At 44.8% G+C, this 25,712-nt stretch overlaps 1 protein-coding gene across 8 annotated transcripts; it reads left to right on the plus strand.

Moving 5' to 3' along the window:
- FYB2 (FYN binding protein 2) lies at positions 1 to 25,471 on the plus strand. Of its 8 annotated transcripts, none has more exons than XR_015698715.1 (21): positions 1 to 140; positions 3,641 to 4,421; positions 5,423 to 5,617; positions 6,705 to 6,738; positions 9,510 to 9,598; positions 10,363 to 10,391; positions 11,657 to 11,688; positions 12,538 to 12,622; positions 12,970 to 13,123; positions 14,879 to 15,005; positions 15,105 to 15,148; positions 15,451 to 15,520; positions 17,479 to 17,562; positions 18,883 to 18,911; positions 19,689 to 19,749; positions 20,302 to 20,394; positions 22,005 to 22,089; positions 22,395 to 22,551; positions 22,700 to 22,733; positions 23,181 to 23,295; positions 25,257 to 25,471. XR_015698715.1 is itself a non-coding variant. In XM_087731408.1 (20 exons), exons 1-20 carry the CDS (start codon positions 132 to 134, stop codon positions 23,188 to 23,190), a joined length of 2,202 nt encoding a protein of 733 aa, XP_087587534.1. In that variant the 5' UTR covers positions 1 to 131; the 3' UTR covers positions 23,191 to 23,323. The 8 variants fall into 8 exon arrangements, 1 of the variants encoding a protein (XP_087587534.1); XR_015698716.1 differs by having other exon boundaries at positions 25,306 to 25,471; XR_015698717.1 differs by having other exon boundaries at positions 19,692 to 19,749.
- The last annotated feature ends 241 nt before the right edge of the window (positions 25,472 to 25,712 follow it).

Raw genomic sequence — 25,712 nt, forward strand, 5'->3', positions numbered from 1 at the left:
CCCGGTGCTGCGGTGGCGGCAGGGACAGGCGACGGAGCGGGGAGCCGCCGGGGCAGACGCCGGCCGGAGGCAGGGGCAGGGAAAGATGCTGCCAGGCTGAACCGCCGGAGCCGGCACGGAGCAGCGAAGGGATGGACGTGGTAACTGCTGGGGCTCTGCTCCTTTCCACCCTCACCGCAGCAATGCGCTGCTCTGCCTCCTCTGTCCCCCCTCCCCTGCCCGGGTGAAACATTTGCTGCTTGATTTTCTGCTGCTGGTTCGTAGCTTTGGGGCTGTTATCTCCACGAAGTGCTGGCAGCAGTTTAACCTCGGGGTTAGGTGCACGCTCTCGATGCCGCATTTGCTCTGCGCAGGGACCACAAAGGAACAGCTTTTCTGGCCCAAAGCAGGGGTTGAGGGGCTCCTGGTGCCTGGTTTCTTCACCCCTTGCTCTGAGATGAGCTGCGGTTGCTGCCTCTTAATTTAACAAAAAGTAGAGGTGGATTTTATTTATTATTTATTTTCCGGGAGAAGCCAGTGGGTTAATGAGTAGACAGTATCTGCGGCATGCTCTCGTCAGCGTGCCCAGGGTGCCTGGGCTCGGCTCCAGCCGCCCCGCTGCGGGGCAGAGGGCAGCGCTGATTAAACATTTACCTGTGGGAGCTCCCTTGGAAATCAAGATAAAGAATGGATGAAACCAGAAAAATTTCAGGAGGAGAACATGCAGTGCTTCCTCTCAGCTGTCCTCTGTGTCACATCCTGAATGGGGTTTTCTCTCCCAGTGTCGATTGGTTTTAGAAAAGCAGCTGAAATAAAACTAATGAGAATTCAGATTCCTTTTGGTTAGTCCTTGGTATCAGCACGTACCTCCAGCTGCTGCTCTTTCTAAAAGGTATTATTATCATAGGCTTAAGCTGAGCTTCATTCTGCTTCCTAGAATGATATTAATGTTAGAAGAACATTTTATTTATAGGGATAAAATATGGAAAGTTTAGATGTCCCCTGACTCTGTAATGCTCATAGCTTTCCTGCCAGTGGAAGTTTGTTTCCTTTTTATTCTCTCCCTCTCGCATCTTGCATGGGCTTTTGCCAAATGTATTATTATTCACAGTGAGTTATTTGGCCAGATGTAGCTGTAATACATATTGTGAGCTTTAGGCAGTCCTTTAAATTTATTAGTGTATTCTCCCCACTTGTCAACTGGTCTCATTTTCAGGGGAGCGCCTCTCCCTACTGTGCTGAACTCTCCCTGGGCTGGTGGGGCACTGGGACTTGGGACTTCATATGGCCCCTGCCTGCCTGCAACCTTCTCGGCACTGTGTTTGAGCTGAGCATCTCCCTGAGCTAGCTCAAGGTGTGCGAGTTGAGCCAGAGAGTTGCTTGGCTGGGTCTGTGGTTTGAAACAGTCCTGGCTCTGATGGAAAATCATCCCTGCAGAGACCGAGAGAACTCATTGCACCTCGGAGGGTTGTGCTAAGCTCAGCCCTGCGCAAGGAAGCGGTGTTTGCGGGAACTTTGTTGGAGGGGAGAGAGCATTGGGAAAGGCCAGGTGTGGGTGTGCAGGAGGTGGCCGTGGGGTGCAATTTAACCCCATCCTCCTGGGCGGTTCAGTGTGCTCGGCTGGAGGGCTGTACGTGTCCCTCCTACACTGGGTCTGCTCGTGGCATCGGTGCCAATATCCCAGCAGGCTGCAAGCTGGGGGAAACTGTATTCTAGTGAAGGGCACCGAGAGTGCATTAAGCACAGATAACCTTCCAGTTAATTAGGCAAATCATTTGAAACTGCCATTTCAAGGCAAGAGGAATAACAGCTGCAGGGGGAAAAAAGGAGGCTTGTATCCATCCCTTTTTAATTACAGGCAGGGCCAAGATAGTGACTGTCACAGCCCTTTCTGTCACAGCCAGTGCCAGGCAGAGGCCTGACCAAAACCCCCGTTTCGCAGGAGTCCGTCTTGCCTGCGGCACATTGTCACGTGCAGGTACTTTTCCATTTTTTTTGTCTCCAAGGGCACTGATGAGGAACTATATGCTACAGTAAAGAAAATCAGTAAGGAGAGGTAAACAGCATTGAACTCTTCAACTGTTGCTGCAGCACGTGCAAAAGCTTGGTGCAATCGCATAAGGGCACCTCACTGCTTTATTTCCTGTCTGGCATCGCTGGAGGGATCTGGTACATGTGGGATTATTTTTTTTCCAAAATCGGATTTATCTTCCGTATGCTTCTGAAAACTCCCATTCCCATCGGCTCGCCGCTAGATTAGGCTGTCTGGGCAGCTTACACGGCATCATGCTGCTGACCACTAATATGAAATATAATTGGAGCAATTCAAACCTGTCCCCCAAGGATTGGTTCTTTACATCATGCACTACCCTGTGAAAGTAATAAAGTCAGTGAAAGGGGTTATTCAAGAGAAATTGTCAGTGTTTAATAAATCGTGCAATTAAATGCAATAAAACCTCAGTATGCTATTCATCTGTTCTGCCTTAACACTTAAGGCTGGGGCTTTTTTCAGTATAACGAAGTTCTGTCCCAGATAATTTTTTCCAATTTCCTCATTAGACAGGTTCTCATGAAGCCTTACAGTTCTCTGCACTGAACTAAGCTGTCAGAGTAGTGCACCTAATGTAATCATGGCATATAAAAAGTTATAGAGCAGTTCAAGGACTTAAGTAGCTCATAAATTTTTCTTTATATTTTCTCCCTAGTTCAGTTCAGAGCTGAATTTAAGCCACGGTATCACAGGCAAAAACTGTGGTCTCCTTTCTCTGGCATGGGACGGTGAGATGCCTGGGGACAAAGGCCTGAAACAAAACGTTCTTTAAGTGCCCTTTTAAACTGTGCTGTCACTGTTCGAAATCATATATAACCTGGGGCCTGGTAACTGTATGGGCAAGGAATCGAGTATCTTAGCCAGTATTTATCACCCAGACTAGGAGATGCTCTTGCTGTCCTTGTGTGCAGTGTGTTTGGTTTGTATCTCCTCTGGTTCCTGAGGTGGGAATATCGGCAAGGGGAGAAGCATCTAAACAGCCATGGGGACCCTGAGCTGAACCAACATGGTGGAGGAAGAAGGTTTTGTCCCAGAGGTCATTTGGAGCCCACCAAGGAGGATGTTTGGTGCTGCTCTTCCCATGGTGGAGTTTTCTAAAGGAAGCAGGCGATGGACTGGGGCTCTCCGGAGCAGCACCGACCTCTCCCCTGGCTGATGGTTGTGTATTGAAAATAAAGCGCAGCTTTCCTACCTAGCACGTGCATAAGCGGTGTCGCAGCACCTCTGCCAGGAAGCTCTAATCTTCATTTTAGTGTTTGCCAGGTCCTCCCGGGGGAGATTCTCAAACTCTGGGTGACATTGGGGAGCAGGAACCATCTCTGCTGGTCCCGCTGGCTCTGCTTGGTCATGTTTCTATGCTCTACTCCAGTGTTTTTCCCCTGTCTCAGCTCTGCTGCCTTTATCAGAAGTGATTTGTGAGCCTTTGGAGGATCCTTTGAATGAGCTAATTCTCTTCTCCTGCTTTTAAATTTTCACTAGGGTCTGCATATCCTTGGTGATCAGGGTGGAGTCTGCAGCCTCTTTCTCTCTGAAATGATCGTGATCATATAAGTTGCCTGTTGCCACCTCTGAAAGCAGATGTTTTGTGCTCTCCTCTCTTCCCCCTCCCAGGAAGGTGTGACTGATTTCAAAGCTCTCCGAGCAAAATTTCAGAATGACCCCAACTTGGCCAGCAAGCTGGTGCAGCCACACAAGAAGCCTCCCACTAAAACCCCTCCCAAGCTGGGCTCTGGAGGAAATGCCGTGTCCAGCCCTCTGCCCCTGAGTAAGAGAGAAGTGATAATACCAAAACCCAAAGATGAACCTGCCCATCCTGCCTCCCAACCCTCTGTGCTCACCCAACGCAACCCCCTGGCGTGGCCTCGAGCCACGCTGGGTTGTGTGGAGCTGACAGGGCACAATGAAGAGCACAAAGGCAATGTCTCAGAGAACGGACTGAGTTCTCCCAAGAACAGTTCAGAGAAGCCTCTGCCATCCTATTGCACTGAACGGCAAGGATCAGCCCAAACAGCTCCAGAGGGCCCTCTGCTCCCAAATTCTTTCCACTATGCCCTACAGATCTGGGAAAACACTTTATCCTGCAGCGAGAAAGCAAGTGCAATGCTCCCAGCCCAACAGGCAGCAAACTTATCCGTGCACCCCTACCCGGAGCCGAGGGTGATGCGTGCTCCTGCTGCATTGGGCAGGAGCAAGATGCGACCGTCTGGAAGCAAGCCCATGCTTGACTTGCCTGCCCAGAAGAAGGATGCTCTGCATGGCAGCGGGCTGGCTCTTCCCCAGGCTCCCAGAGGACACAGGAGCTCTGACGAAGTAGGTGCTGAAAGCGCAGTGGCAACTGCATTCTGCCATCTGGGTTATTGTGCACCAAGAGAGGAACCTCAGTACCAGAAAGGTATAGTAAGCTATACTCTTAACAATGAGCATATATATATGCATAGCAACATATAGGTATATAGGTCCTCTGAAAGTGCAGGATACAGCAGCTGGAGAGAAAAGCTGTTACGAGTTGGGACCCTCAAACAAGAGGCCAAACTGGCCCATTGGAGTGCTTTCTTCTTTCTCCGGAGGTCCTGGAGATAAGAAATGGGCCCCAAACTGCTGCTGAGCTTGGGTAAGGGGAGGGTTCCCCATCTACACCAAATTTTTTAAAGTTCACTTTAAGAAATTATCCACATTTTGAGAGTAGGATGAAGAGTGAGAACAGGGGAGTGTCTTCAGTTTTGGTCTGCTTTGGCCTTTCACAATTACAAGGTAAATGTGACTACGCCCTGCTATTCAGTTTTCACACAGACATATAAAGGCTTGGCTTTTCTGCAAAGACAGTTTAGTGCAAATTAAAGTGGCTTAAACCTGAACTCCCCCCTTTGTACCCTCCCAGCTTTGCAAAAGGTCATATTTGAGCTCAGAGAGCATATTCTCCTTGCAATATTTCTTACACAAACTGGTGCTAGAAAACTCAAATGCTGCGAAGTTCCCCTTGCTATCGTCATGCTGAGTGACAGGGCGCTGAAAAGAATAAGTCTTTGTTTACCCTGGAAAGCTACCTTGCTTGCACTGTCTATGGAAAGCTGCTATGTCACTAAATCCTGGCAGATTAAAATGTTATCGATACAGAAAATTAGGTTAGTATTTTATAATCCAGAGGAAGGGAGCTGTCAAGAGCTGAGGCCCCAACATGGCTAACTTTATAAAAATCTGTAAAAATGGACATTTCCATTTATTTTTCCATTCTGGTAACATGGTAAGAGCCCCCCTGTGCAACAGGAATGCTGAAATTGGGAGGAAGCGGAGATGGTTAGGAATGTCTGTATAATAACTAATGATCTTACGTGGATTTTTGCTTAAATGAGGGCTAATTGCTGCCTCTCCTGTCCTTATGCTTCTCTGGAGCAGAATCGGAGCCTCCCTTCTGCCAGCCTGGTGCAGGAAAATGCTCTCTCAGCCCCGGGAGCAAGTGGCCAAGAATTAAACTTCTCCCTTCAGCTGAATCCCTGGGTCCTGCCCCTGGGAAGCCTGCAAGACCCCCGAAGTTTGATCTCAGTGCTTTCCGAAGCGCTGTGCCTTCAGTCTACAGAGGAAATGAAACAAGTAAGAGATTTCTAGTCTTTCTCCCCAAACCTGTTCTGCAGAAAATGAATAATAATTTGCAATTTGTTGACATCTAAAAAGCCACAATTCCAAGCACATGGAAATAAGGCATTGTTGCTTGCTTCTAACATCTTCCTCAAACATTAGAAAGAGCCCAGCAGTGTCAGTGATACTGATTTTTGCTCTTAATCTGGAAAAGTGATCTGGTTTTCCAGGTTGAACGTCATCCCCCATGCAGAAACCCGCTTTCCTCCCAACTGCAGCATGTTGTGAGCGGTTTACAGCTGGCTGTAAAGCAGCAGCAGCTGCGTACGTGGCGAGCTGATCTTTATCACTGTGCTTCAATGGGAAATGCCTTGACTCTGCAGCACACAACTGTGGGAAGGCACAATAAAATCAGAAGAAACTGGTCTGCTAATCCCCCCCCTTCTGTTTTAAATACAACAGAGGGCAACGCCGTTAAATGTTCCAACATCAAGAAATGCAAAAGTTCAGTTTCCCATAATAAAACCCTATTGATGTTGCATAATAGAATATTCTGGACTGCTTATTAAGCTGCTAAATGGTCTTTCTTTGTAGATACAGGCTTAATTATAGCCAGATCTTTAGGCACAACTTTTGCTGAATTCAAAGGGAGCTACTTTTCTACAAGGGGCTCGGCTAGACTCTCTTTGGCTTTACTGTGCCAGTGCTTATTGGTCTGCCCTGGCCTTGATAAGAATAAGAAGGAAAGAGAGAAGTTTTCACTGAAACTCTTTTCTAACCTACTTGCCTTTTCTAAATATATTAATTTGATGGAGGGAACTAGCTACATTTATATGTCATTATCTCCATGCTCGCTCAATATTACTCAATTATTGATCTCTAGAAAGCCTGAGGTTGTTGCCTGGAAACATGAAATAATGACGTATTAACATAGCCATATCCCCAGTTTCTGCTGGCAATCTTATTTCATGCCTGCCTTTGTGTGCGGCGTGCTGCCTCGAGGAAGAGCCATCCCCATCACACCTCCCTGTCACTGCAGCTTGTGTTCTGTAGGAGAGCGGTCTTGCCTTCAAACGCTAATCCTCTCTGTGTTTGTGTGCAGCTGCTGACGAAGAGGATTACTTGACCCCTGAAAGGTGAGTGTGTGGCAAGGCAACGTGTGGCTCATAGGTGATGGGAGCATGCCCATCCCGTGATGCTGAAGCATCCCCATGCAGTCTGGAGGGAACATCAAGGCAGCAACTTGCTCCAGGGATTGTGCAAACCCGCAAGGGAAGCATAAAGTTGGCTGGGATGACCTTCTCCTAAAGCAGAAAGCTTCATCCCTATTTTATCCTCTGGGCTTTTCGAGCAGCTTGGAGAGCCCTACCCATGTGTCATTAGGTCTGGTTTAGCTGGTCAGAGGGAAAACACTGCTGGTGCTTTGGTTGCACCTGCCCACTGTACATTTTTCCCTTCCTGTTTTCCATGTACTCAAGCTTGGTGTTTTTAGAAAAGGGATGCTTTTGAGAACTGTTGCTGAAACAAAGCCCTGGTGTAATCAGCAGGTGTTGGAATTTTTGCCAGCAGCGAGGAGCTTGCCCTCCTACATGTTTGTGCAGCCAGCACAGCCGGGGTACAGGAGCCACTGCCCCCTCTCCCCATCCCCAGGACTTCAGCTGTCTCCAGATGCTGAAGTGAGATTCTTATTAAGTGGTGGTCCAAACTCGCTCAACAGAGGACATGAGCTGATCGGTTCAGCTTCTGATACTGCAAGTATCTGAAACAGCTCAAAAATCTTACAGACATGATTGTTTTTGTATGCAAGGGGATCCTGACTTTTTCTGCTACATCTCTGACTTGTCATGAGTGGTTGCGTAGTGGTCCTGGTTCTGTGCCACAAGAACAGCAAAAGTGGAGAAAAATATTCACATACGTGTTTTGTCTTAGCTGCATGAATATACAGCTGGGAAAACGGGAAACAGAATGGCTGAACCAAAGCAAGAAGAGACAAATTCTTAAAATACTTTCTGTGCCCAAACAATGAACCCTTGCAGCTAACGACACAGCAAATTGTGCTTTTCACATCATGAGGTGTTCCTGCCAGCGTTGGCTGGTGTTTTGTTTAACTTTTAACCTGTACTTGTCAAAAGAGAACTGGTCAAAAAATAACTAGCTCCAAAGCTGTCATGCACCACAAGGAAGCCTGTGGTCCTAGTAATACATTGCAGCAAGATTAGCTGTCTTGCTCTAATACTTGTGATATGGTCTTTACAATAGGTCACTTGTTAAATATTAACCATGTGATAACTGGGGAAATGAATTAAATGAACTCCAGCATAAAAGCAAAATCGTGGGGTTTTGGAGGCTGAAATGCCCCTCCCTGAAGCCCAGAGGTGGGAGCCTCACCTGTAATGAAGTCCGGTCTCTTCATTAGAGACCCTGACGTAGTTGTTTGTGCCAACTGATCTTGAGCTCTGATTCCTTGTTTGGGGACAAACATTCCGCCTTCCCTGATGTGAGTCAGGGATCCATCAACCCAGCTGTATTTCAGCTCCAGCGTAGCACTGTGGTATATATAAAGGGCTGTCTGGTGTCCAGCCAAGTTCCCAGGATCCTATTTTATCCCAGGGTTGGGCTGGGGAAGCAAAGGGTAGGGGTTTTATCTGGTCTCAGGTGGTGACACTGGGGACAAATTACATGCTTGTGGTATTAATGCAGTATGTATATGTGTGTCCCCTTCAGTGGGACCTACGTGTCCAAGACATGCTGTGGGACCAGCAAGCCGACAGGCACTGCCCCCAGTGCTGGGGACTGCAGGGGAGAGCAGGGGGCTAGGGCAGCCTTTGGCATTAGCACAAGCTTCTGCTTGACTTTAAATGTCATTTCTTACTCTGATTTCACTACTGTTAAAATGCACCTTGAGTTTCTTGTTCCTCTTGTTCTGGTTTGCAACAACTACTTAGTCCTTACTGTGTTGACACTGAGTTGTGACAGCAGGGTGATTCAAGGAAAATGAAACCCTCACTGAGGTTTATTATAGACTTACTGTTAAAAGATAGAAGTTCTCACTATAACTCTTCCTGATGCTCTTACACCACCCTAGCCTGTCCCCCGCATGTCCTGCAAGCTGCATCTTGTGCATTTGCTGCTTCCTGGTACGCTCCTGAGCTGCCGAAACTTCTGCCGCTGTGGGTGGAGAGTAAGACTCAGGGCTTTGCCTGGGTAATCCGGGAAGGCTTGGATTTCTCTCTGTACCTATTCCCAAATTATGCTAATCTGAATTTCTGGAGGAGGAAAGGAAAAAGGACAATGAGGAGATGGGGACTGGGCTGGGAAGCCCAATACTTGAGGCTGCGCGATGCTGGGGTTGTGATGCCTTGCCTCCTCCCATGGCTGGCACGTGCTACCTGCTGTGTCAGCATGGACCATGTCACTTGATGAGCTCACGAGCAGGACGTTTAAATATACCCTCTGATATCTGTATTTTCTGCTTCCTGTTTCCTTAAGTGAGAAACAGCATGCCAAACAGTGCAACTGGGTTGTTATTAATTTTTAAGTAGCTGTAGTAGGTTTGAAAAATGCTGCACTCTGATTTCCTTGGACTTTTTGTTCTGTTTCTGCTTGAGGGATCGCTGTAGGCAGAAGACCATAATCCCAGTATGAAGTCCCCTGATGTGCTTTGAGCCCTGCGCCTGTCCTCCCAAAGGAAAAGTAGTGGGAATGTGGAGTCGGGGAAAGGCTCAGCTGAGCCCTGCATCTGGCACAGGTCTTCTCTCCCTCCGAGGAGTTCCTGATTTCACTTTGCTTTCTTGTAGGCTCAGTATCAAAGTGCTTGAATTCCTTGTCCTTAAGATGAATAATTTTTTTCAGACTTCTAAAAGGGCCAAAAAAAAAATCTCTTCTCTCTTTTCTTTCATCTTCTCAGTGCTCAACTTGAAGAGCAGCATAATTACGAAGAAACCCCGACGTACCTGAATCAGTCTGGGGACACCACAACCTTGTGTCTCATTGAAGGTAGTTTGCAAGGGAAGACTGCTAGATGAATTACATGCTATCTGGGATAGAGCCTTTAAAAAAGGAAATAACATAGTTTCTTCAAGTTGAGAAAAGCAGCTGTGCAGTTGTTCAGGTGACCAAAGATGACTGTCTGTAGTGTCCCTCTGTGCACTGGCAGTGTATGAGGACTTCAGGGCACAAACAAAAAAGAAGTTAGCATTTTGGTGGTGAGATGGTGCTTACAGTAAAACTGCAGTGGGGAAAAGTCACAAGACGCTACCCATGTAGAAGAGAAAGAAAAGAAGATAGTGAGGCAAACCTCAACATCTTCTTGGGAACAGAAAGGTACAGGGTACAGAGCTTTTCCGTCTCCATCACTACTACTTCCCAGTGTGATTTTCTCTATCAGAGTTGCTTCTGCTCTGCTCTTACATTTTCCAAAGTTGCCTCTTTTGGCGGAGGTTAGTTTCTGCCTTGTGCATTGGTTTTCTCTCCCATTGGAACAGGACGCAAGCAACTTCCTTGGGGGGACGTGCCACAGCCCTCTTGGGTTTTCCCCTAGGGCTATGAGAACTATGGCCAGTCAAGCTCAATGGTGCAGTCCTCTGAATGTGAGCCAATGCTAAACAGCAAATTGAGGGACCCTGGCCAGTAGGACATGGTGAATGTGTGCCTGGATGCTGAGCATGTGGGCTGAAGCTGAAATTGGGTTTTGCAACTTAAAGTGCAATGACTTTAACATGGACTAAGAAGTAATATGTATTCACAAATGTCTTTTCTAGTACCTAAGGCAGAGCCTCAAGAACACAAGGTAAGTCTCATCACAGCCAGTTTGGATCTTTCAGGCTTGACTGTACCATACATACCATGTTTTCCTATCTTAGAAACTTCTAATATCTGTATTTCTTATCTGCCAAGTATTTCTTTGTGTGTTGTCTGTGAAGACTCTCAAAAAATAAATAAGAAATTGCAGAGGGGACATGAAGACTAATGAGGTTTCCAAACACACTAGGGGAGAGAGTCAGCTCCCTTGACTTCCACTGCAAACATGTAAGGAAGTGGTAACACCATCTGGATGTTGGTGGTAGACCAAGTAAGTGTCAAGCACTGATATCAAAAGCATGAATTGTTGGAGGGAAAATCCACTGAATTGTTCTGGGAGTTCCTGCCAAAGGTGAGCTCGTGCTGGTAATTCCTCTGTGAAGGCATAAAAGCAAAACTGAGCCAGGTTTCCTTGTCGTGGCAGCACGCTTTGAGCTTTGGCTCATAAGCGAGGGCAACTGTTGTGGACACGACTGTATGGGTTTTCATCCCCTGCTGCATGGATACCTCTGCTGCAAACTATGACCTGACACTTTTCATTTTACCTTGGCTACAAAGGGGGTGGCAGTTCACCTTGGCCATGGACATACCCTGCAGTGAAGGCAGGATAGTGCATTGCAGAGGGCAGGAGTTGCTACAGCTGTCCCTAGAGAAGACCTGCTTGGCTGCATGGCCGAGATCGCAGTGGGCAGCTGGGCTGAGAGAACATGTCACCTTGTGCCAGGAGATGATCGTGTGCTGGGTATCAGTTGTGGCTCTGCTAAAAGAGGGGAAACTACTCTTTGGAAAACGTCAAACTCCATTTTCAAGTGCTGACTTGCAAAGCAATCAAATTGTCCAGGAAACAGCACAGGTTTCCAAATGCACTTATCTGTGCATGATTTACAGAGGGGTTCTCTGGCTTGGCTCTAGTCTTATTTTATGGTAGGTTGGAAAATCTTTATTTATTAAAAAACCCTTCCTCCTCTTCTGTAAGCTCTCCAACCTCTAATTGCTTTCATTCTGACCAGTAGCTTCGCTGGCCTGATCCCTTGCACTGTTACATTATCCCTATATAGTTTGTCAATATGTGTATCCCCTGTCCTGCAAAGCAGAGGAAATATCCTTGTCTGATGACTATTCCAAACGTAAAATGCTTCTGGGCTTTCTAAAGAAATATTTCTTTAAATACTAGATGACAGTTGAGGCCTTGTATAAAAGCTTGACTGTTGAAAAAAGCACAGTGGCTGAAGGCTTTCCTCTTCTTTATTCTAGAAACAGAAGACTTTTCTCTTTGCCAAATCCAGGTAATTTCCTTTCCTTTCTCTCAGACTTCTTCTAACCCCACCACTAACTCAGGTTAGGGTTAGAATATTGTAACACTGAGTAAATAGAAATAAATTTCATATATTTCATGACCAGGACAATGTAGGCAATGATGCTCTTCTGTGTCAGCACTCATGGTTTCTAAGATTGTTTTCATTCTAAAGCATATCTGGAGGGGAGATTTTCTTCTCTCCTCCAGCACTCAAGAAAATGCATTGTCTTTTCCTACTGAAACTTGAATTCTTTCAGTATGAGAAGGGAGAGGTATGAGGCTCTCAAACTGGGACACCCAGTTCCATGTCCAAAGCTGTGTGGTAAGGCAAGGTCCACACTGAATTTCACCCTATAAATGTCATGTTTCAAACTCCTCGCAGTGTATAATTATTGTCACTGGCTGAAGGCTGTTTTTTCAATGGGGCTTGAAGAATCATGTGATAAAAGGGGGTCACTTCAGTGGGAAATGTTGTGCTGCTGGAAAAAAGGTATCAAGTTCTGCCTCCTGTTGCTGTATCTTCTTCCCTAAATTGCAATATAGTATGGTGAGAGGCACATCTTGTGAGCTGGGTACCGCCACTGGCAAATGGATATAGCTTGTCCATTCCTGCTACTAGAAAACAACCATCTTAGTTTGTCTCTTTTCCAAGAGTGATTGCTATTACCGCAAGTAACCAGTGGCCTTTAGATTTGGATTTGCCTGTCTTTTTGGCACCTACCTCATTCAAAGGGAAAACGAGCTGCTTATTTGGGCACAGTCATAAAGCAATCTGTTTGTCTGTGACTTTGCTAAAGTATCTATGTTCTGAGATTTCTCTAATTTTTGAAATTTTCAGTCCTGGAAGAGCTATAATAGAGGACGAAAAAGAGGGAAAATCAAGTATTGAAAGAGAGAAACAGGAAGCAAAGAAAATTTTCAAGGTATCATATCCTTGCGATTACTTCTAATAATTACTGTAGGATGTCTCTTCTCTTTCTATCCTCCTCTTTGGGAAACAGTTGAAATTTGAGTCCTTAATCACCTGGGTTTTTTCTGCCTTCTCCTTTGCCTGCTCATTGCTCAACTGCTACTGCCTAAAAGGCAAGTAGTGCTGCCAAGCAGCACCTATGTCTACGAGAAATCCCTGATGGAAAAGGGCGTAAAACTGTTTTAAGTCCACAGAAACATAACTTACATGCTTATAGATGTATATTTGTAAGTTATATTAACTTATATTAGAAAGCTGTTTCTAAAGACTGTATTAACCAAACCAAACGTCTGATCTCAGACAGGTGGAAATGAATACGTATCTCCCACTAGCCAAACCAAGGAAGGTGGTAGAGGTGGGATGAAGGTGCTGCAAGTGAAGCAGGGTGTGACCAGTACCCAGACTGCAAAGCATCCTACCCCACAAGGGCTGGCAAAAGACGGAGCAGAGCTCTGTGAGTATCTCATTGCTCTGTTGAGTGTTTCCTCAATCCTTAGTCCCATCTGTTGCCCAAATGTCTCTTCCATATGGGAATAATGTTAAATTTGGATGCAACTCTTGAACCAATTTAGTTAAACCAGGGCAAAAGGTTGCATGTGCATTTGTATTCTGGTCTGAATAATTTATTTTGGCTTTTCGAATAGCTTCCTAAGCTGGTTAACCATCTGCGTAACTCAAACCGAGGTGTTTGTTTTTCTAGCAGATTGCCCTTATCCAAGAGAGCTGAAATCCATCTCCTCTGCTTCTCATAATTTATTGAGTCTCAGAAAAGGGTTTGGCTAAAGCTTGTGGTAGAAACACATGTGAGCAGGATGAGAGCCTGAAGTCTCTCCTTGTCCCTTATTAAGATGGATGATGGCTCCTTGCTCCATCTTCTTAGAAGTTCCAGTGAGCCTTTTTCTGACTTTGGGCTCCTTCTGTCATGACGCTCTGAGAGAGTGTCTGGAGCTGGTGATATGCACCTTAGCTGCACAGTTAAACTCAGTCATGTCTCCTCTATAAACACTATTTTGCAGCTTCACGTATAAGTGTGCATGGGCTCTGTTCTGCAAAGGCTTACTCCTGCCTCTGCCTCTGCAAGCCATTAGTGTGATATGGCAGCATTTCAGAGATGAAAGAGAAAAGTAGCTCTGTAGGGCTCTGTGGACAGAGCGGGACTGTGAAGGAGAAAGTGTAAATTGATTGTGGCTGTGGTTGTTGTTATTGGTATGGTCCTCAGGTTTGTTTTTTTTTTTATTTTAAATCACTTCATAATAATTTTATGTTTTGGTTGGTGTCTGTTTTTGTAAGAAATCATGCTGGTTTTCTTGACCTTTGAACAGCTGGAGGTAATTTCTCTTGGGAATTTTTTTTTTAAAGTACTCATGGTGAGTCTTCTGCTATTGCTTCATCAGAGAGGCTGATTCGGAGAATTGTTTGGTTCCACCCTCCCCCCCTGCCCCCCCCCCCCCCTTGTCTTCTTCATGGGGGTTTGAATGTTTTGCAGAAATTTTGGTCATTAACTAGGCCATATTGTCCTGGTGCAAGCTTCTGGAGAGACCTACTGCATGCACCCGTGCTCATTTAGAAACACTATCTGCTTTTATTTGTGTGGCTGCATTTCTACATTACTCTAACTCTCTTAAATCAGTTTTAAGGATTTCATATGCACTTAACAGAGTTCTCCAGTAATAATCTTTTTCTAACCTCATGAGGTGCAACTCTCATGCTTGGTTCCAGCCCTTGGTGAAATACATCTCTGGGATACTCTCCCTCCTTGTCTACTTTCCGAGATATTGATTTACAGGTATATTCCCAATGGTCTGGCCCATTATTTGGATTTTAGCATCTCCACCAACCATACTAAGCCCTCCCCTGAATCACTTCTCCGAACATCCATGAATAGTCTCTTGGGATGTTTTCTGGTGCGGAGGATTCTGCCACAACTGAGAATATTGATGAACGTTTTAATTTTTTTTAAACCTAAAATATTGTAAACCTTTAAAATATTTTAAAGCTAAATGTTTTAAAACTTAAAATCTTTTAAAATGCTTTGCTTTTCTTTCTCAAAGTGGCTCAGAGCAGAAACTTTCCTGGACTGCTGGAATGGAAAGTATGCCTGCAGGCTCTTATTTGTTGTGGCATCAACTGTTACCCTCAACAGTTGTCCTTGCCCTGGGAGAAGTTCCTCAGAAAAGCTTCTAAAGCAAAGGTCCTTTCTCGTTTTCAGGGCGCTATGTGTATGGTGGTGCTCCAAAGCCAGAGGTAGAAAGAACAGCCTTGAACCAAAACACTTGGCAGTCTCTGCAGGCACCAGAGGATATATATGATGACGTTGAGGAAATACAGGAGAGACTGTGAGTATGGACCTGGGCTCTTCACAATGGCTGTGTCTATGAAATGTCTTTTACAAACTATGCTGCAGCAAATCCCCACGTAATACTTCTGTCTTCTAGCAGCCACGGGTCAGATGCCTCAAGTCCGTTCACTTCAGCCAGCAGTAAGTGCAGCGTGAGGGGACGCTCGAATGGGAGCTGCTTATAATTTGGGCTGGTCCCTGGGAAATGATGTGAATAGCTTCATTTAACTTTCAACATCTATAGTGTCTCCTTCTGGCCTGGTTGCTCTAAATCCCCATTAAAACCAGTGGGGAGAAATAGACGTGTCTAGCATGGAATTCATCTGAGCGACTTGGAAACCTCTCTAAGAGTAAAATGAATGGCCTGTGTGCAATTTGTCCAGCAAACCTCACCTCATCGCTACTGAACGTGGTTTGTGATAATGGCATGCCTTGGTTTTAAGTTTCAGAAAACAGCTACGAAGAAACATATGAAGACGTTGAGATTGGGGGTGATAATCCAGCAAAAACAGAGTAAGTTGCAATTTCTTAGCCTGTATTTTGAAATACTGACCTTGATCTCCTACGCCAGGTACTGTCTGGAAGCCTTTTTTTTTTCCTAATGTAACTGCAGAAAAGTTGTATGGGTGGGTTTCTTCCCCTCTTTCTCCCTCTTTCCCCTTTGGCTGATACTTAGGGAGAAAAAATAGTTACTAAAATTGAATCCCTAAGCAGTGAGGCCTTTCTGTTAGAGCTTGTAGCACTCTCCATCCATTGGAAGTACTCCCCTTACAGATCTCTTCTTGCATAAAACACACAGGACAGTCTTGCTAGCCTTCTCTTGATCAAAAGTATTGCTCAGCTGTAGCTAAGAAATGGCACCGTTTTTTGTGTGCCAAAAGAGGTAATGCTTGAGGGACAAATGGGGACATTGTCCCCATAAAAAAGGACAAAATGCTCACATTTCAGATCACAGAAGGTTGGAAAGCTGAAAGGAGCCCAGGCTGACATGCTGTAACTAACTTGCAACCTGCTCTTTTTTATATAGCTTTTAAAGATATTTGCTTCCTCAGGGTGTGTTATAAAAGCAATGAGTTTTGCAGCCTCAGGTTTATACATTGCCTGAGCTTCCCAAATGGATTAAGAGGTGAAACGTGAAGTTAGCTGTGTTTTTACTTATTAGCTTTGTGTGGTTCCCTGCCCTCATGCGGTACAAGATTTCCTGCATCCCTTTGTAAGAAATAGAGACAGCCTTTGGGAATGGCATATGGGCTGGGGATGCTGCACACAATTGCTTCGAGTGCATCTGGTGGCTCTCTTCTAAGGAGCAGTGTGGGAGGAATAATAAGGTGTTGCTATACATCTGCTTTTCCCTTACGGATGTGAGGCTCATACTGGCTTGCATCTGGATTCAAGCCTAGCTTATGCATGCATGTAGAGCCTGTGTGTGTCGGAGACGGGGAAAAAGGTATGGGAAACCTGAAACCCTGGAGGTGACTGGGCACTTGTTAAAAGGTGAAAGTGTCATTTCTTTGCAAATTGTCCATGGGAGTTCAGTGGTGGAGGTACACGAGCTTCTCAGGCCAGAGGGTAGTGTGCTGGCATCTGCATCTGGCTCCCGGACTGACCATTCATGTCCCCCATCTGCTGGGAAGTGTACCCATGCCTCTCCTGCACCTCTCTGCACGTGGGTGCTCAACAGCAGCAGAAATTAAACTCTATTGCTAATTCACAGAGGAGCAGTGCATCTTGCTGGGTTTCCAAGGGAATTTCATGACAAAGCTAGGGTTGGGACCAAATTCATGGAGTTCAGAGGTCAGTGTCTTAATACCCAAACCAGTCTTTATGTAATCTTTCTATCGATCCCACATGCAAGATTAGGTGTGCTGATACACATAAAGTATTATTAATAGTACTTACGCATGGGTAGTGTCCCCCATGTGAGGATCTTGGTTCTTTGCAGATACTTTATTAGAAAATCGCTGTGTAGCTTTGCAACCCTCCGTAAGCTTCAGAGGGGGGTGTGTGTAGTGGAATGCCCTTTTCAAGAGTGTACACAGCAGAAATGTGTGGTGAAGGGTAGCACAGACAGATGCTCCTAATGTCCTCCTTTAATGCGCACTGCATGCTTCTGGGGAATTTTTGTCCCTTTCATCAGGAATTTTTACTCCAAATAAACCTGGATCATTCTGTAGTTGTTGGGTCAGAGGAGGACAACTTCAATTAACACAGAAAAGTTTAAAGCTAAGCAAAGACCTGAGCTTGGACATTACAATTAAACACCTTTTGCTGTGTTGGTGCCTATCCCATTGAATCCATCATTCATCTGCATGATGCTGTTAAGGCTTAAAGCCTACTCCTGAACTGAGGTCTAAGGTCTGCTGCCCCTCCTTTACTTGCTTCAGGATCTCTGGGGCTACGAGGATTGCAACTCTCACACACTTCAGCGCCTAGTGCCTCTTTAATTTAAAATCTGTCTCTCTTTTGGACAGAAGAGAAAACCAAAAGAGATTTGGAAACTTGTTTAAGATAGAAAAGCTGAAGCTGAATAACATCAGGCTCAAGGAAAACTTAAGGTAAGAAAACATTGGTTGTCTAACCCCTTCCCCCTCCAAACCTGAGCATTCATATTTGCAATAATTTGAGAGCAGGAGGTCTCGGAGTAAGGAATACAGCTTCATTGGGAAAGTTATGCCCAAAGTACTTCTATCAACTCACTTGGAGCTGCTATGGCAGATGTGGTCAATGGTCCATCTGTGCAGTTTCTCTGAAGTCTCTGGCATCAGGAATCTACAGGAGCTGGTCCTACAGCCGTGTCCAAGTTTTCATAGGCTTTCTGGTGCCTTTGGTACCTTTCTGATACTTCAGCATGATGCAGGTACACAAGGGAACATAGAAATGTGATACCTGCTGCCTAGCCCTGTGGGCCAGGATTAGGCAAAGGCTGGCTGATGTGGCTCTTAAGGGTTGAGTTTTTTTTATTCCAAGTACCATTTACGGTCGAGCTGGCAATAGCATCTGCTGAAGAAGTTTACTATTCAGTTTGTAGTTTAACAAGTTAGGATAGATGATATTGTATAACTTCCTACAGTGCCCTTTCGGGTACTCTTACTTTAGTATTCAAAACTCTGATTAAAATTCCATGGAAACTGCCTTTTCCTCAAATGCACAGTAGCTGCCTGCAGAATCTGTCCACCACCGCTGCCAGCCTGTGCTTCACCCTGTGCACAGTGCCTGAAGTCCAGGAAAATGCTACTTTTTCTTATTTCTTTGGAAATTCCAGATTAAACCTTCCTCTTTTATATGAGGAAGGTTTATTTTACTTAAAAACCTTTTTACACTAGGTGCTCTGTCACGTCAGTGGCTCTTTCCTGCATTACTCCTAAGTATCATTACAGGGAAGGAGCCACCAGGTTTCATGCCATTCTCCTGTTGCATAGAACTGTTAAAGCTCCTGCAGGCATCTTAGATATCTGCAGTCATTGTCACATTTAAAATCCTGGGCAATCCATAATATTGGCAGATTACAAGGAGGGAATTACTACTGACTACAGATACCAACTGTCCATCAACCCTCTAGCTATTGGGAAGGGGTGTAGGGGTGGTCAGGAGGAAGGTGCTTTTGCCAATTTGGACTGTTCTTTGGATGCAATGTAGATCTTTTATAACCTGCCTGATGAACACAGGGCTCTTGTTGCTGCCAGAAGATGAAGATGCTTATTTAGCAAGGGAGGTAATTCTGGCAGATGCTGTTGGTGTCACAGAGCCCATGCACCTAGACCTGACTCCATCACTTCAGTAGCAAGTGCTGCGTGCTGCCAGCTTGTCGGTGCTCATGGCTTTTTGGGCGACGCTGATGTGCAAACTTGTTTCTAAAAGCTTCTTTCTATCTGCAGATTGTTTTCCGTTTCGGTACCAAATTTAGGTAAGCAATATACATGTATCTGGCTCTCGGGGACTTGTGTGTGTGTGTGTATGAAGAGGCAAATGTATTGCACAATGGAAAATCAACTTTAGCCATCATGCCTTTCCCAAAATCATGTAATGTGTCAGTGTTAACTTTGAAGACTTGATAGAGATTTGTGCTTCATTTGAGGGTGGGTTTTTTGCTTACTTTTGGGTGGTTTTCTTTGAAGAGGAGCATTGCTCTTGCAGATCTGAATATATTTAGGAAGTCAACGTGTGAAGCAATCCACGCTAAACCACTGCTCTCAGGCTGATGGTGGTGTTTAGCAGCCAACTGCACTCTGGCAGCTCTCTATAAAACTTTGCTGCTTATTGCTGTCTGCTAGAGGGACAAGTTCATGCCTTGTGTAAATGGAGGTGGATTCAAAAACTATCCCCACTAATCAAGCCTTGAGAAGGTGCTGGAGTGAATGGACTCATGTCCTCGGGATGGAAACCCTGCTCGGGCTGGCTGCAGTGTGACGCTGGGGCTTTGCTGCTGCTTCTGCTCCATCCCTGGAGCTGGATGGCCAAACCCATCCAGAAAACTGCCCACAAACACAGCTGACAAACCCAAGCATCCTGCCTTGTACTGGAATTTTGGCTGGTTTTCAGAGTCTCGAGGATCTTCCTTTCACATTGCCTTGGCCCCTCTGGGTTGGGCAACAGCCCCAATTTTCCTCTGCAATACATCGCTTTGAGTACTGGACTCAGAATGACACCTCTTAATAATTTTCTGTTGTATTTTGGTTGACAGCAGCTGTTTCCCAGGAGGACACGGTGTACGACGATGTCGAGGTGGGGCAGAGAGAGCCAAGGTGAGGAGGGTGCCCTCTCCTGGGGCTGGCCTTGGGCCAAGATGTTCCTCTTGGCACAAACCTGTGCCCTGGGGAGCCTGTGGTACTGCAAGGCACCGAGGGTCATGAGCTGGTCAGGACTCAGTTCTCTGGATACAGTCCAGGTGTCCTCTCCATGTGTGTTTAATTTGGCAAAATGTTTCTTCAATGTTACCTAGTTAGTGCCAGAGACGTGAAAAGGAGAGAGCTGCTCCCTGAAACACGTGAAAATTCAGATAGTTTTCCTAAGGAAGGAAAACTCCGGCTTCCAGACCCGATAATCAGCCCCGTCCTGGCAAGCCCCTTGTCAGAAAAATTACTTTTAATAGGAACAGCATGTCTTGATGTCTTGCTGCCAGATGATTGTGGCGGCAGTGCGTGCTGGTATAAATCGCAGCAAGTGTTTGTGTTTCAGTGGTGGTTGTAGGGTGAGACAGACAGAAAAATCATGACTTTGTAGGTACACGAGTTTGGGGAGGGGACACGGTCTGCTGGAAAAAACTTGAATTTCTGTGTGGCTTTTTCTCCTCTCAGAGAGAAGGACAACAAGAACAAAACTTGGATGCCAAAATTCCTGATGGCGAAAGAGGATAAGGACCAAAGGAAAAGCAGCAATGATGTGGGAAGGTCTTGATTTCCATTCTGTGTTTTCCTGCGTTGTCTAACTTTATACGCACGTCTTGAGTTGTTTGCAGGAACGGGGTGCCTCTGATTGCACAGACATTTTGTGTTGGCTGCTGCTCCAGGGTCCTTTCCCTTTGAACCCAACTTTCAGGGAACTTTGCAGAAAATATCTTGAGGGCAAAATAAACTCTTGGATCTGAGCTGTATGCAAGTAGGGGATACCCTGAGGGTCTAATCCTGAAGTTGTATTGTGTCTTCCCACTTAGCTGAGACAAAAAGGTGTTACTTGCTATATATTTGGCTGCTTTTCTGCCATGCCCAGTCCCATTCCTTCCTTAATTGTGCCTTGATTAAATATTTTATCTCCATGGATCATCTATTGCTATTTTGGCAAGAGCACTGTGCTTAGAAGCCCTGTACACAGCGTAGTAATTGCCTATGTGTTCCCCTTGCCCTTATTTTAAAGCATTGATTTCTTGGGTCTTCTTTTTCCAGTTGGGTTTATCGCATTGCCTCTTGCTGCATCATTTGTACATAAAATAAAACTTTTTGTTACCAGCGCTGCAAAAATTTGCATGGACTTAGGAGATTTCCCTCTTAGATCAGAAAAATGTGCATTGCAATGAGATTTTTCATGACACAATAGCTGGGACTTCAAACAAATCCAAATCAGAGATCTGTTTTCTAGGTTCTCACCACAGAGCTCCTGCACGGGGTTGCTCAAACACCACTTGTTGTGTTGTGCAAAGTCATGCATATAATTTTACAGGCTATCAGGAAGCTGATGCAATTTCATCCATTCCTTGGAGATCGCAGGTCCTGCAGGCTGAGACTGCCAAGGAGAAATCGCTTCACAGCTTAGAAGTCCCTAATTTCAGCTTTTGTTTCCCCTCCTCTTAATTTTAAGTGCATGAAAGTTAGCCAAGGGTGAATAATTTATTGCAAGTGGGTGGTTTTTGTTTGGTTGTTTTTTTCCTGTCTAGTTTTAAAATGAATGCCATAGCTGGAATTTCATGTACAAACCAGAAAGAGTGGTATCTCCATACCCAGGGAGTGCCCCAGCATGAATGGCCATTGCTCCTCTTAAGCCAGTTACAAGAGCTTGTTTTTCACTTTACAGTGCCACATAAATGTCTGCTTGGGTGAGTTTCTCCTCCATGTGCTAAAAAAGCAACAAAAATCTGCAGAGCTGTGTCAAGCCCCACTTCCATAAATGACTCAGGACGAGAGTTATCTGGGGACCCTTTATGTTTGAATATAAACAAAACCAGAAGGAGACAAATTGCTGGGGGAAAAGTGAATTGTTGACTTCTATAAAAACACAACTGATTTGAAACACTTGATAGAGAGTTTGTTTGTTCCCATGCTGCTTACAGAAAAAACAGTTATTCCAAGTGGAGATACAAAATGTCTCAAGTTATGCTCACCAACAGATTTGAGTTGCATATTCATCCTTTTATGAAAAATAGTGACGTGAATGGTGTGTTTTGCTCTTCCAAGCGTTCATTGCAGACAAGACCGGAGTTAGGCTCTGGGTTGCATTTCGCAACATGCCAGGGGTTATTTAAATGAAGCTCAGAAGTGTGTGTGTTTCTCTCTCTCTCACAATGCAGAAATATCTTCAAAGTCAAGAAGAGCAATGCAGAAAAAAGCAAGAAGATGGAAAAAGAAGAGAAGATTTTTAGAGAAACATTTATGGTATGTTCCTATATTTAGGGAATTAGCTGTGTCAGAGGAGGAAAGCAGCTACTTGTCATGCTTAAAAGATGTACAGTGGAAAGCTGTTGATCCTTAGCTATGCTGGGAGAGATGTGCAACTGACCTGCTGCCTTCTCCCCTAATCTGGATCTTCATAAGAGGTGTTGCTGGTTTTTTTTCCCCCTCTTCAGCCCCAAACAAAGCCTCACAACCCATCCTGAAATCTGTTCTCTCCGTCCCTCCTCACTGCCCTTAAAGACATCGCACCCGAGCATAGAATAACTCATGCTTTCATTTCTTTGCAGTATGACAAGGAGATCAATGTCATCAACACAGCCACTGCCGAGTGCTCAGTCCCCAGTAAGAGGAGAGTTGATCTCCCAGTCACAGCTGGAGAACAGCTGGACGTTATCGATGTCACGGAGGGCAACTCAGTGATTTGCCGCAATTCGGAGGGCAGATGTAAGTTTGCAGAAAGTCTCTGGCACGGGTAGTCACCTTTCAATCCAGTTTTGAGGGGCAACTAACACTATGTTCTTTGTGCTTAGCCACTGAGACTTTCTTTGCTCAGGAGTTTACTAATTTACTACTTTTTTTCCCCTTCTCTCAGATGGGTATGTCCTAGTGGAGCATTTGAACTTCAGGTAAACTCAGATTTTATTTATTATGATGCATATTTTCTTCTCCTTCCTGTGTATAGATATCTGAGATCTGGAGAAATGTACTTAAAACTCCTGAAGGCAGGGGAAGGTTAATGTAAACAGCCAGCATTAAATATTAAATAAGTATTTCCAGTTTTAGTCTGCTATTCTGCTATTGCACAGGTTTCCAGTCCAACTGCAGCTGAAAAAAGCCCCGTCCAGTCATGACTTACGTAAACTGGAGATTCTTGACTGCCTTCAGATATGCCATATTCATTCACATCTGCTGCAAACATGGGCCACTCTGTGTGCATCGCCTTGCCAAAACACACCCTTAAATTCCCTGCTGCAATATCATTTCCTTGCATGCTCATGCATAATTGATACAAATGAACTTCCTATTGCCCAGGTGCCCATTGCTGTGAAACTTTCTTTTTTTTTTTGAGACAGACAGTACTAACTGCCCCGAGAGCTGCTCTCCCCTGGAGCATCCCTGAAGGTCTCTTTTGTGCTTCCTGCATCCGTGAGAGTCCGCGTTGGTCAGTTGTGCAGAGCTGATGCGAATGTAAATAAAGGTTTATTTTTTACACTTACACTGTTAATCATGCAAGAGAAGTTTCCTTTTCTGTCTGCTATTTAGAGCATGTCTTCACTGATTATCTCAACATTAGTTATCTTCAGTATTTCTCACTTTTTGGAGTACCTCGCTGGTCAGCTCTGAACTAGCTGTAACATTTCTGCATTTGCATGAAAAAAATTATGCAGTTTAGTTGCTCCGTCTCGTTACTGTCTGGTTTAGGTGCTGGAATTGCAAGACTCCCCAAAAGATTTGCTCTTTAAAAAGCAAACCATATTTATATGAACTTGTTTTGGTCTCGAGAAAAGTATCGAGACGAGAAGTATCTACTGCCACTCTTGCTGGGTTAAACATATAAAATAGTGGAAAGTGACTCATTTCTTTCCAAAAAACATTAAAAAAGAGTAAATAAAGCATTCAGGCAAAATTTACTTTTGTTTTTGTAAGCTAACTTAGGCATCCCAGATATGTAAAGGCTGACTTCTGGCTCCCCCCGACTCACAGCAGCAGGCAGTTACCCAACAGTTGCCCCTGTGTTTGGGCTATTCTCTGCTGTGGGCCTGGAGGATGATTGCTTATTTTAAGAAAAATGCTCCTAAATGTAGGAAGAGAAACATAAATTGCTAATGGCTTCTCCTCAGTGTATCCAGTGGATACCTTTTCAAAAGCAGAAAAATGTGGATAGGGTTTTTACATGGCTTTGGAAGAAAAAAACCTTAAATATGACTGTAGTGTACAGCTTCTGCCCCTCCCTGGCACATTTTAAGAGCCCATATCAGTTTGCTCATAAATATCCTAAAAATGTAGATGGTTTAATTAGAAATTATTAAATGTTCCAGGCTTAAGAAAACACAGCAAAATAAAAGTGCTGTTTGCCACACGGCCATTTCAAAGCTGGCATAGAAGACATCAGAAAAAACGGAGCAAATATTTAACATTTACTTTTAAGTCTATACAGACATTCTTATTTATTTTACCATGTGGTTACTATTAAGTGCATTGGCCTGCATCCATCCTTGCAATAAAAAAATAAATAAAACAATCCCCTGTAAGCATGCACAGCTTTGCAGGCTTGCCAGCCCAAATATTTAGACTTCTCTAGCAGAGATGGAGAGTTTGGGGAGCTGAAGTGCGTGTTTGGCTTCAGAGCACGCTGGGACGTGCACTATGTCCTTCACCTACAGCCTTTGCGGGGAATTATCCTGATGGAAGTTGTGGAGACAGCTTACCTGGGGAGCTGTTTTCCATGGCAGTGTTTAGGATTGATCCTGTGAAGAAAACACCCCCTTCCTCGACGCCTTCCTCATCCTTCTTCGCATCAGCACTAGCTCAAGAGATCCTGAAGTCTATTAATCACACACTCTGTAAGCACTATAGGCAAATCTTGTATATTAGCCACATGTGCTAGTTCTTTTTTGTCTCCTAAGAAAGTTATTTAACAATCTTTTTTTTTTATCTTAAGTCTGAAAAAAACCAGCTTCCCATATATCCTGCGATATACGTGATTGGGCCCCGATCCTGGTGCAATTACTCACAGTCCTTGTGGGGTTGCGACACAACTCAATGCAGAACACAAACTTCTGCACTGGCGTTGGCAGCTAACTTAATGCAAGGATGCTTTGCAATGCACTTAAGACTATTTTTCTTCATGGACAGATTCCAATGCATGTACAGAAGGAAAGCATTTGATATGGGATGACTCAAGACAATACAGAAATGCGTTACATATAGCAACTTAGATTTCTTCAATTAAACCACAGGTTGACTATATTCAGGTCAAGATATTTGTCAGGAGATGATTAAATTATTATTTTTTTCTTTTATAGCTGTGCTGGTTTTGGCTGGGATAGAGTTAGTTTTCTTCCTAGTAGCTAGTATGGGGCTATGTTTTGGATTTGTGCTGAAAACAGTGTTGATAACACAGGGATGTTTTCGTTACTGCTGAGCAGTGCTTACACAGAGTCAAGGTCTTTTCTGCTTCTCACACCACCCCACCAGTGAGGAGGCTGGAGGTACACAAGAAGTTGGGAGGGGACACAGCCAAGACAGCCGACCCCAACTGACCGAAGGGGTATTCCAGATCATATGATGTCATGCTCAGCACATAAAGCTGAGGGAAGAAGAAGGAAGGGGGAAGACGTTCAGAGCGATGGTGTTTCTCTTCCCAAGTAAGCATTATGTGTGATGAAGCCCTGCTTTCTTGGTGATGGCTGAACACCTGCCTGCTGATGGGAAGCAGTGAATAAATTCCTTGTTTTGCTTTGCTTGCACGTGTGCCTTTAAAACTACTTATTAAACTGTCTTCATCTCAACCCATGAGTTTTCTCACTTTTACTCTTCCGATTCTCTCCCCCGTCCCATTGGGGTGGAGTGAGCGAGCGGCTGTGTAGTGCTTAGTTGCTGGC

The sequence above is a fragment of the Nipponia nippon genome, unplaced genomic scaffold, assembly GCF_047370975.1.
Source record: "Nipponia nippon isolate SJK-2023a ecotype South Korea unplaced genomic scaffold, ASM4737097v1 scaffold_5, whole genome shotgun sequence".
Classification (NCBI taxonomy): domain Eukaryota; kingdom Metazoa; phylum Chordata; class Aves; order Pelecaniformes; family Threskiornithidae; genus Nipponia; species Nipponia nippon.

What these genes read in the sequence shown, in the direction of transcription:
- FYB2 (XM_087731408.1), top strand. An exon ending in AGGCTCAAGGAAAACTTAAG is followed by an intron (nt 17,563 to 18,882) that starts GTAAGAAAACAT and finishes TTCTATCTGCAG; the next exon opens with ATTGTTTTCCGTTTCGGTAC. An exon ending in TTTTTAGAGAAACATTTATG is followed by an intron (nt 22,090 to 22,394) that starts GTATGTTCCTAT and finishes ATTTCTTTGCAG; the next exon opens with TATGACAAGGAGATCAATGT.